Below are 12,684 nucleotides of genomic sequence, written 5' to 3' on the forward strand. Positions count from 1 at the left end.
CAGGGAATGAGAGATATCATTGTGTCCAAGCTATGGCTGTGTTGAGACCATACGCTTTTTAGATACCACTGTAATTTCCTCATATGCAGCTTTGCAAATGGTATTAGTAGTATGCAAGATGCCATGAAGCTCAAGGCCTGCAGAATTTTTCTTGCAGGTAGTTGGGTCTTTGTTGCCATTGTTTTGAAATATTGAGTCAGTTGTAGTTGTTTGTCTGGCGTCAGATAAGCCTTCTGGGCCGTTGTATTCAAGCTGGCACCCAGGAATGTCATATTTTGTGAGGGTACTAGTTTTGATTTCTTTTTGTTTACTGTGTACCCCAGGCAACTTAGAAGATGTTTTACAAAAGCCAGATGTTGTAAGAGGATGTCCTTGCTTTCTGCTTGGATGAGGCAGTCGTCCAGGTATGGGTATATTTGAATTCCTCTTTGTCTGCAGTATGCAATTACTGGTGCCAGGCATTTTGTGAAGACCCTGGGCACAGTAGATAAGCCAAAGGGCAGTGCAGAGAATTGGTAATGGGTTGAACCTGCAATGAAACGGAGGTATCTTCTGCAACTTTGTCTGATAGGGACATGCAGGTATGCCTCCTTGATGTCCAACGTTACTAGCCATGCTTCCTTGCCCAACATGGGAAGAAGCTGCTGTAGTGTTAGCATCTTGAATTTGGGTACTTGTAAGAAGGTGTTTAGAATTGAAATGTCCAGAATTGGTCTCCAGGCGTTGTCCTTTCTGGGCACTAGAAAGAGCCTTGAGTAAAATCCTTGGCCTTGCTCTCGAGTAGGTACCAGTTGAATGGCTCTCATGTCCATGAGAGCTGTAATTTGCTTTTGTGCCTCTGCCCATTGATTTTGTGGCAGGTTTGGCATTCCTCTTTTCATTGGCAAGGTGTGAAAATGGAATCTGTATCCTCGTAAAATTATGTCTAGGACCCATTTGTCCTTTGTGACAATGTGCCAGTTGTCTGAAAAAAGTGCGAGTTTTCCTCCCAAGGGGGCTGCCAAGAGAGTGTTGCTCGGCCAGATGAGGTGCAAGTCATTGAGTTTGCCTTCTGGTAGTTTGGGACCTGTCTTCTCCTCCCTTCTGTGTTGCAGTGCCCCATTGGTGAGGTTTGTACTGGGCTTGTGGTTGTCCTCTGCCTCTTGGACATCTGTATTTACCCCTCTGTGGTCTGTCAGTAGCTGGAAAGGACCAATTTTTTGTTGGCCAATTTCTGCTGAAGCGAGGGGCTGTACCTGTAGGAAATCTTTGACTGTCTGCATAGATTTTGCCTTATCCTCCATTTTCTTTAAGACTTCTTCTGCTTTAACTCCAAAAAGAACATCCTGCTGTAAGGGAGCATCTAGAAGCTTTGCTTTAACATGATCAGGCAGAGTTTGTTCCTTTAACCAAGCATGCCTACGTATAACAGACCCAGTGACAGCTGCTCTGCAGGAAGCCTCCAAAGAATCAAACCCACATTGTAAAGTATGTTTGCCCACCTGTTCAGTTGCATGCAACAGATCCTGCATTTCTTTCAATTCAGACTGTTGAGGGAGTGTGCTCATTCTTTGTTTTAACTGAGAGATAAGAAATTGCTGACATTTTAGCATGTGAAATTGGCAATTTAGTGCCCTCATAGCTAGAGTGGCTGAGGTGTAAATCTTTTTCCCCACCTGTCTACGAGTAGTCTTCAGTAAACCACTGAAATAATGGAATCCTCAGCATCAGAATCTTGCAGGAAACAGTAGAGCTCTACTGTTTCCTGCAAGCCTTAGTGCTGTGAGTGTATGAGCCATTATTTCAGTGGTTTACTGTAAGTCGTTGGATACTTTACCAGATTAAGTTTTTGCTACTTGGATTTACTGTTATCCTGCACCCCAGCACTTCCACGAACTTGCGGTTTGTCAACTTCAGCGTTCATTGGTTTTCTTCAGTTCCTGGTATCTTCATCTTTTTCAGCAGTGTCGTCGGTAGGGGCTGAACAAAATGGCTGCGTCGGCCTGGTACTTTCCGCCAAAAGTTCCGAAGCGGTCTGGGGTTCCAGATCTGCAGTAGTCAGGGGCTGCGTCGGAGCCTCACTGAAGACCGGTGAACCGGAGACCAGACCAGCCGAGGCCTTGGAGTCTGGCTTGGGTCTAGGCTGCCTGTCCTTATCCTTGCGTGTTTTGTGCACGGCGGTAGTCGGTTGCTCCGACGGCATAGTGTAGTTACATTTTCTACCAAAGTAGTGTTGTGCGAAATAAAAGCGTCTTTTTATAGTACGCTTATTGAACCTAGCACAAAAACGACAACTAGTGACGTCGTGGTCTGGGCCTAGGCAAGGTATGCAGTAAGAATGAAAATCCTTATGAGGTATTTGCTTCCCACAACAAATACAATTGTTAACTTTTTCTGACATCGGTTTGAGGCAAGAAAAGTTTCCCCAATGGGGTACTTAGCTTTATTGAAGACTTCGGTCTGAAATTCGAGTTCGAAAATCTCAGGAGTCGGCTGGCCGGCACTTGCGAACTGCTTCTGCTTCGGGCACCGCGGCAAGAAAGACTGGAGAAAATGGCGTCGGATGCATTATATATATATCCCTGGTGCACTGACATAAGGGAAGAAGCGACAGCAACCGACGCCGGACCAAGACTTTGGAATTCCGGCCGACTGCGGGACCGCCTGACGACAGGATAACCCAAGTGTAATGACTGCAGCAGGGTAAAACGATGAACATCCAACTCACACAATCCAGCACACTGTGAAAAAGCAAACTGTAATTATTATTACCAAATCTATGAGAAAACTGACATCAATGGTCAAAGAATGACACGCTTTCTTTAGTATCAGAGCTGTAGGTGACAGTAGGTAGTGTATGCTAGCATTATCTGGAATATTATTAAATCATTTTTCTTAAAGTATTTATACACACAAACACACACACGCGTGCACACACGCACACACACACACACACACACACACACACACACACACACACACACACACACAGAACAGTTGATCTAACAGATAAAACATCTGAACACACATCTAGCACAAATCATTTAAACACACACATCATCTAACCCAGCATGATTTATAAAAAGCAGAACAAACGTATTTTGCAGGGGGGAGGTCCTCTGCAACCACCCCATGTGGTTCACCTACCACCCAACTACACAGCCGCATTATAGTACAAGAAAGGGAAACAAAATGCTTGAAGTACACCACCATCTTGCACAATCCAACACACTGTGATAAAGCAAACTGTAATATATTTAAGAAAGCTCACACCATTCATCAACACAGCATATACACACACACACACACACACACACACACACACACACACACACACACACACACACACACACACACACACACACAGACACACACACACACACACAGACACACACACATAACTCTAGATCATTAATTTCTTACCTCTGCCAAGGTGAAATGTAAAAGGCTCTGTTCTCTCATGAGTGGAATCAAACACTTTCCCATTTAAGAGCATTCCTTTATGATGAATGGAAACTCTATCTCCAATCATGGGGGTTTCATTTTCAGTACCAGCCCTCTTGATAATCTAATAAAGAAAAACAACCTGATTATAAATTTTAAATTAAAAACTTTACCACTGAAATTCTTTTTTCTCTATGGAACTCTGACCAGAGGACCACACTTCTCTTTGCAACATTAACACTCTTAACAACTAATCAGGACATTTTATTGAGTTTTCCTGACATGCCCTGCTTAACCATTCTTGAAGTTAAAATGAGAAATCCATTCTGTACACTGATAGTAGATCATCTTAACAAGTTCACTGAAGTTTGTCCAAGAACCTTGTCCTTATTTTCTTGAGAATTTTTCAGTGTCAAAGCCTTGACATGACAGCAAGAAAGTACAGTTACATAAGTTAATCAAAAATAAGTCAGAGTACCGAGTCATTCTAGTCTCTACAGCTTATGGAAAACAACCTATTACAGTCCCTGCTAAGGAGGCAGTCACGTATCTCCCATTTTTGCTAAACAACAGATCAATAACAGCCTGCGCTAATGCCTGTCATTTAAGTGAACAAATCCCAGCTCTCAGGGTACAGTTTACCACATCTCAAAGCCACCACTCAAAAAAAAGAATGAAATCATTTCAAGTGACAGAAATAATACATGGATTCCAAATACAGTCTTTTATAACAGTGCACATAACAGACTGCAGCACAGAACAGTCTCTGCCACTAATTCCATTCAACAGCAGTAAATAAGAAATTACTTCTCTCAATATCCACATCATGCCAAGGTGAAGCTAAACCAGGTATAGCCAATGTATTCTGCTGCATGTCTTTAGTAGAACCAGCCAAGGATACACACAGCAACCTTCCATAAACAGCCATTTTTATAAAGCAGCATACAACTTTCCACTAATCTGCACAACAGCTCTACATTAAGCTGGAAAGGCAATTAAAGACTTCAGCTTCCAGTAATGTATGAAAACTAATAACATATTATAGTTAGGAACCCGAAATACAGGAAGTTGGAGAAGGACTTAAGTGCGAAAGTAAGAATGATTCAATTATCTTCTGTTATGACGGGAATCACTGCACAAACTTGGCCTACTCATGGTCAAGCCATGCACAGGTAAAGGAACAAGGATGATGTCAGCTCCACTACACACCTGCTAAAAATCAGCCTATACGATGAAGGCACACACAGGTAAAGGAACAAGGATGATTTCAGCTCCGCTACACACCTGCTAAAAATCAGCTAATATGATGAAGTTACTCACAGGTAAAGGAACAAGGATGATGTCAGCTCTGCTACACACCTGCTAAAAATCAGCCTATATGATGAAGTCACACACAGGTAAAGGAACAAGGATGATGTCAGCTCCATTACACACCTGCTAAAAATCAGCCTATATGATGAAGTCACACACAGGTAAAGGAACAAGGATGATGTCAGCTCCATTACACACCTGCTAAAAATCAGCCTATATGATGAAGTCACACATAGGTAAAAGTACAAGGATGATGTCAGCTCCGCTACATACCTGCTAAAATTCAGCTTATATGATGAATGCATACACAGTACAGGAACAAGGATGATGTCAGCTCCGCTACACACCAGCTATAAATCAGCCTATACATTGAAGGCACATACAGGTAAAGGGACAGGATGATCCCAGCTCTACTACACACCTGCTAACAATCAGCCTATACGATGAAGGCAGACACAGGTAAAGGGACAAGGATGATGTCATCTCCACTACACACCTGCTAACAATCAGCCTACATGATGAAGGCACACATAAGTAAGGGAACAAGGATGATGTCAGTTCCACTACACACCTAACAATCAGCTTATACGATGAAGTCACACACAGGTAAAGGAACAAGGATGATGTGAGCTCTGCTACACACCTGCTAACAATCAGCCTATACGATGAAGTCACACACAGGTAAAGGAACAAGGATGATGTCAGCTCCACTACACACTTGCTAACAATCAACCTATATGATGAAGTCACACACAGGTAAAGGAACAAGGATGATGTCAGCTCCGCTACACACCTGCTAAAAATCAGCTTATATGACGAAGGCACACACAGGTAAAGGAACAAGGATGATGTCAGCTCCGCTAGACATCTGCTAACAATCAGCCTATACAATGAAGGTACATATAGGTAAAGGAACAAGGATGATGTCATCTCCACTACATACCTGCTAACAATCAGCCTATACGATGAAGGCACACACAGGCAAGGGAACAAGGATGATGTCAGCTCCACTGCACACCTGCTAATATTCAGCTTATACAATGAAGGCACACACAGGTAAGGGAACAAGGATGATGTCATCTCCACTACACACCTGCTAACAATCAGCATATATGATGAAGGCACACACAGGTAAAGGAACAAGGATGATGTCAGCTCCGCTACACACCTAACAATCAGCCTATACGATGAAGTCACACACAGGTAACGGAACAAGGATGATGTCAGCTCTGCTACACACCTGCTAATAATCAGCCTATACGATGAAGTCACACATAGGTAAAGGAACAAGGATAATGTCAGCTCCGCTACACACCTGCTAACAATCAGCCTATATGATGAAGGCACACATAGGTAAAGGAACAAGAATGATGTCAGCTCCGCTACACACCTTCTAACAATCAGCCTATATGATGAAGTCACACACAGGTAAAGGAACAAGGATTATGTCATCTCCGCTACACACCTGCTAGCAATCAACCTATACAATGAAGGTACGTATAGGTAAAGGAACAAGGATGATGCCAGCTCCACTACACACCTGCTAACAATCAGCCTATACATGAAGGCACACATAGGATAAGAAACAAGGATGATCTCAGCTCCGCTACATACCTGCTAACAATCAGCCTATATGATGAAGGCACATACAGGTAAAAGAACAAGGATGATGGCATCTCCGCTACATACCTGCTAACATTCAGCCTATACAATGAAAGCACACACAGGAAAGGGAACAAGGATGATGTCAGCTCTGCTACACACCTGCTAACAATCAGCTTATACAACAAAGTCACACACAGGTAAAGGAACAAGGATGATGTCATCTCCACTACACACCTGCTACCAATCAGCCTATACAATGAAGTCACACACAGGTAAAGGAACAAGGATGATGTCAGCTCCGCTACACACCTGCTAACAATCAGCATATATGATAAAGGCAAACACAGGTAAAGGAACAAGGATGATGTCGGCACTGCTACACACCTGGTAACAATCAGCATATATGATGAAGGCACACACAGGTAAAGGAACAAGGATGATGTCAGCTCCACTACACACCTGCTAACAATCAGCCAATAAGATGAAGGTACACAAAGGTAAAAGAACAAAGATGACGTCAGCTCCATTACACATCTGCTAACAATCAGCCTATACGATGAAGGCACACATAGGTAAAGGAACCAGGATGACTTCAGCTCCACTACACACCAGTTAAAAATCAGCCTATACGATGAAGGCACATACAGGTAAAGGGACCGGATGATCTCAGCTTCACTACACACCTGCTAACAATCAGCCTATACGATGAAGGCACATACAGGTAAAGGGACAAGGATGATGTCATCTCCACTACACACCTGCTAACAATCAGCCTATATGATGAAGGCACATACAGGTAAAGGGACAAGGATGATGTCATCTCCACTACACACCTGCTAACAATCAGCCTACATGATGAAGGCACACACATAAGTAAGGGAACAAGGATGATGTCAGTTCCACTACACACCTAACAATCAGCCTATATGATGAAGTCACACACAGGTAAAGGAACAAGGATGATGTCAGCTCTGCTACACACCTAACAATCAGCTTATATAATGAAGTCACACACAGGTAAAGGAACAAGGATGATGTCAGCTCCGCTACACACCTGCTAACAATCAGCCTATATGATGAAGTCACACACAGGTAAAGGAACAAGGATGATGTCAGCTCTGCTACACACCTACTAACAATCAGCCTATATGATGAAGTCACACACAGGTAAAGGAACAAGGATGATGTCAGCTCCGCTACACACCTCTTAACAATCAGAATATACAATGAAGGTACAAATAGGTAAAGGAACAAGGATGATGTCATCTCTGCTAGACACCTACTAACAATCAGCCTATACAAAGAAGGTACGTATAGGTAAAGGAACAAGGATGATGTCAGCTCCGCTACATACCTGCTAACAATCAGCCTATACAATGAAGACACACACAGGTAAGGGAACAAGGATTACGTCAGCTCCGCTACACACCTGCTAATATTCAGCTTATACGATGAAGGCACACACAGGTAAGGGAACAAGAATGATGTCATCTCCACTACACACCTGCTAACAATCAGCATATATGATGAAAGCACACACAGGTAAAGGAACAAGGATGATGTCAGCTCCGCTACACACCTGCTAACAATCAGCCTATACATGAAGGCACACATAGGTTAAGAACAAGGATGATCTCAGCTCCGCTACATACCTGCTAACAATCAGCCTATATGATGAAGGCACATTCAGGTAAAAGAACAAGGATGATATCATCTCTGCTACATACCTGCTAACAAACAGCCTATACGATGAAGGCACACACAGGAAAGGGAACAAGGATGATGTCCGCTACACACCTACTAACAATCAGCCTATACAATGAAGTCACACACAGGTAAAGGAACAAGGATGATCTCAGCTCTGCTACATACCTGCTAACAATCAGCTTATATGATGAAGGCACACATAGGTAAAGGAACAAGGATGATGTCAGCTCCGCTACACACCTGCTAACAATCAGCCTATACATGAAGGCACACATAGGTTAAGGAACAAGGATGATCTCAGCTCCGCTACATACCTGCTAACAATCAGCCTATATGATGAAGGCACATACAGGTAAAAGAACAAGGATGATATCATCTCCGCTACATACCTGCTAACAATCAGCCTATACGATGAAGGCACACACAGGAAAGGGAACAAAGATGATGTCCGCTACACACCTACTAACAATCAGCCTATACAATGAAGTCACACACAGGTAAAGGAACAAGGATGATGTCAGCTCTGCTACATACCTGCTAACAATCAGCTTATATGATGAAGGCACACATAGTTAAAGGAACAAGGATGATGTCAGCTCCGCTACACACCTGCTAACAATCAGCCTATAAGATGAAGGTACACAAAGGTAAAAGAACAAAGATGATGTCAGCTCCATTACACATCTGCTAACAATCAGCCTATACGATGAAGGCACACATAGGTAAAGGAGCCAGGATGACGTCAGCTCCGCTACACACCTGCTAACAATCAGCCTATATGAAGAAGGCACACACAGGTAAAGGAACAAGGATGATGTCAGCTCCGCTATACACCTGCTAACAATCAGCCTATACGATGAAGGTACTTATAGGTAAAGGAACAAGAATGATGTCAGCTCCGCTACACACCTGCTAACAATCAACCTATACATGAAAGCACACATAGGTTAAGGAACAAGGATGATCTCAGCTCCACTACACACCTGCTAACAATCAGCCTATATGATGAAGGCACACACAGGTAAAGGAACAAGGATGATGCCATCTCCGCTACATACCTGCTAACAATCAGCCTATACGATGAAGGCACACACAGGTAAGGGAACAAAGATGATGTCAGCTCCACTACACACCTGCTAATATTCAGCTTATACGATGAAGGCACACACAGGTAAGGGAACAAGGATGATGTCATCTCCACTACACACCTGCTAACAATCAGCATATATGATGAAGGCACACACAGGTAAAGGAACAAGGATGATGTCAGCTCCGCTATTCACCTGCTAAAAATCAGCTTATATGACGAAGGCACACACAGGTAAAGGAACAAGGATTATGTCATCTCCACTACACACCTGCTAAAAATCAGCTTATACGACGAAGGCACACACAGGTAAAGGAACAAGGATGATGTCAGCTCCGTTACACACCTGCTAACAATCAGCCTATACAATGAAGGTACGTATAGGTAAAGGAACATGGATGATGTCAGCTCCACTACACACCTGCTAACAATCAGCCTATACAATGAAGTCACACACACAGGTAAAGGAACAAGGATTATGTCATCTCCACTACACACCTGCTAAAAATCAGCTTATACGACGAAGGCACACACAGGTAAAGGAACAAGGATGATGTCAGCTCTGCTACACACCTGCTAACAATCAGCCTACACGATGAAGTCACACACAGGTAAAGGAACAAGGATGACGTCAGCTCTGCTACACACCTGCTAACAATCAGCCTATACGATGAAGACACACACAGGTAAAGGAGCAAGGATGATGTCATCTCCGCTACACACCTGCTAACAACCAGCCTATACAATGAAGTCACACACAGGTAAAGGAACAAGGATGATGTCGGCACTGCTACACACCTGGTAACAATCAGCCTATACGATGAAGGCACACATAGGTAAAGGAATCAGGATGATGTCAGCTCCGCTACACACCTGCTAACAATCAGCCTATACAAAGAAGGCACACACAGGTAAAGGAACAAGGATGATGTCAGCTCCACTACATACCTGCTAAAAGTCAGCTTATACAATGAAGGCACACACAGATAAAAGAAATGGATTATGTCAGCTCCGTTACACACCTGCTAACAATCAGCTTATATGAAGAAATTCATTGTTTGACACCCTGTGCTGTAAGCATGTGTGTGTGTGTGTGTGTGTGTGTGTGTGTGTGTGTGTGTGTGTGTGTGTGTGTGTGTGTGTGTGTGTGTGTTTGTAATACAGAACATTTTGAAGACACCTTGCGGATAGTGCCATGTAACTGCACTGTATAAAGTCATGTGTTTCATCCCAACACCCTAAGATCAGCACAAACTCAAACAGTCCACCAACACACAGTTTACAACCCATCACTGTGACAAGTGTTGTGGATATGGACAAATCTCACTGTACTGAAGCACCCGTGTACATCAGCTCATACACAAGTACAAACAGTCCACCAACGCACAGCATACAACCCATCACTGTGACAAGTGGTGTGAATATGGACAAATCTCACTGTACTGATGCACCCGTGTACATCAGCTCATACACACGCACAAACAGTCCAACACACAGCATACAACCCATCACTGTGACTAGTGGTGTGAACATGGCCAAATCTCACTGTACTGAAGCACTCAATTACATCAGTTCATACACAAGCACAAACAGTCCAACACACAGCATATGACCCATCACTGTGACAAGTGGTATGAATATGGACAAATCCCACTGTACTGAAGCACCCGTGTACATCAGTTCATACACAAGCACAAACAGTCCACCAACAAACAGCATACAACTCATCACTGTGACAAGTGGTGTAAATAATGGAAAAATCTCACTGTACTGAAGCACTCAATTACATCAGTTCATACACAAGCACAAACAGTCCAACACACAGCATACAACCCATCACTGTGACAAGTGTTGTGAATATGGACAAATCCCACTGTACTGAAGCACCCGTGTACATCAGTTCATACACAAGCACAAACAGTCCACCACACAGCATACAACCCATCACTGTGACAAGTGGTGTGAATATGGACAAATCTCACACTGTACTGAAGCACCCAATTACATCAGTTCATACACAAGCACAAACAGTCCATCACACAGCATACAACCCATCACTGTGACAAGTGGTATGAATATGGACAAATCCCACTGTACTGAAGCACCCGTGTACATCAGTTCATACACAAGCACAAACAGTCCAGCACACAGCATACAACCCATCACTGTGACAAGCGGTGTGAATATGAACAAATCTCACTGTACTGAAGCACCCATGTACATCAGTTCATACACAAGCACAAACAGTCCGACACACAGCATACAACCCATCACTGTGACATGTGGTGTGAATATGGACAAATCCCACTGTACTGAGGCAGCCAGTGTACATCAGTTCATACACAAGCACAAACAGTCCAACACACAGCATACAACCCATCAATGTGACAAGTGGTATGAATATGGACAAATCCCACTGTACTGAGGCAGCAGTGTACATCAGTACATGCACAAACAGGCCAACACACAGCATACAACCCATCACTGTGACAAGTGGTATGAATATGGACAAATCCCACTGTACTAAGGCAGTGGTGTACATCAGTTCATACACAAGCACAAACAGTCCAACACACAGCATACAACCCATCACTGTGACAAGTGGTATGAATATGGACAAATCCCACTGTACTGAGGCAGCGGTGTACATCAGTTCATACACAAGCATAAACAGTCCAACACACAGCATACAACCCATCACTATGACAAGTGGTGTGAATATGAACAAATCTCACTGTACTGAAGCACCCATGTACATCAGTTCATACACAAGCACAAACAGTCCAGCACACAGCATACAACCCATCACTGTGACAAGCGGTGTGAATATGAACAAATCTCACTGTACTGAAGCACCCATGTACATCAGTTCATACACAAGCACAAACAGTCCGACACACAGCATACAACCCATCACTGTGACATGTGGTGTGAATATGGACAAATCCCACTGTACTGAAGCACCCGTGTACATCAGTTCATACACAAGCACAAACAGTCCAGCACACAGCATACAACCCATCACTGTGACAAGCGGTGTGAATATGAACAAATCTCACTGTACTGAAGCACCTATGTACATCAGTTCATACACAAGCACAAACAGTCCGACACACAGCATACAACCCATCACTGTGACATGTGGTGTGAATATGGACAAATCCCACTGTACTGAGGCAGCCAGTGTACATCAGTTCATACACAAGCACAAACAGTCCAACACACAGCATACAACCCATCAATGTGACAAGTGGTATGAATATGGACAAATCCCACTGTACTGAGGCAGCAGTGTACATCAGTACATGCACAAACAGGCCAACACACAGCATACAACCCATCACTGTGACAAGTGGTATGAATATGGACAAATCCCACTGTACTGAGGCAGCGGTGTACATCAGTTCATACACAAGCACAAACAGTCCAACACACAGCATACAACCCATCACTGTGACAAGTGGTGTGAATATGAACAAATCCCACTGTACTGAGGCAGCAGTGTACATCAGTTCATATATTTGCTGCATTATAGTTGTGCTTTTACTGGA

At 43.4% G+C, this 12,684-nt stretch overlaps 1 protein-coding gene across 7 annotated transcripts in view; it reads right to left on the reverse strand.

Annotated features, from left to right (window-relative positions):
- Positions 1-12,684, reverse strand: part of FKBP5 (FKBP prolyl isomerase 5) — a 1,213,834-nt gene that overhangs the window by 858,916 nt on the left and 342,234 nt on the right. For all 7 annotated transcript variants that reach the window (XM_044076599.1, XM_044076596.1, XM_044076597.1 and 4 more), the window contains exon 3: positions 3,403-3,547. In XM_044076599.1, coding sequence (XP_043932534.1) covers positions 3,403-3,547 — 145 coding nt within the window. The remainder of the gene's footprint in view (positions 1-3,402; positions 3,548-12,684) is intronic.

Source organism: Protopterus annectens, chromosome 7.part0 (genome assembly GCF_019279795.1).
Source record: "Protopterus annectens isolate FY-2018-M chromosome 7.part0, PAN1.0, whole genome shotgun sequence".
Taxonomy (NCBI): domain Eukaryota; kingdom Metazoa; phylum Chordata; order Ceratodontiformes; family Protopteridae; genus Protopterus; species Protopterus annectens.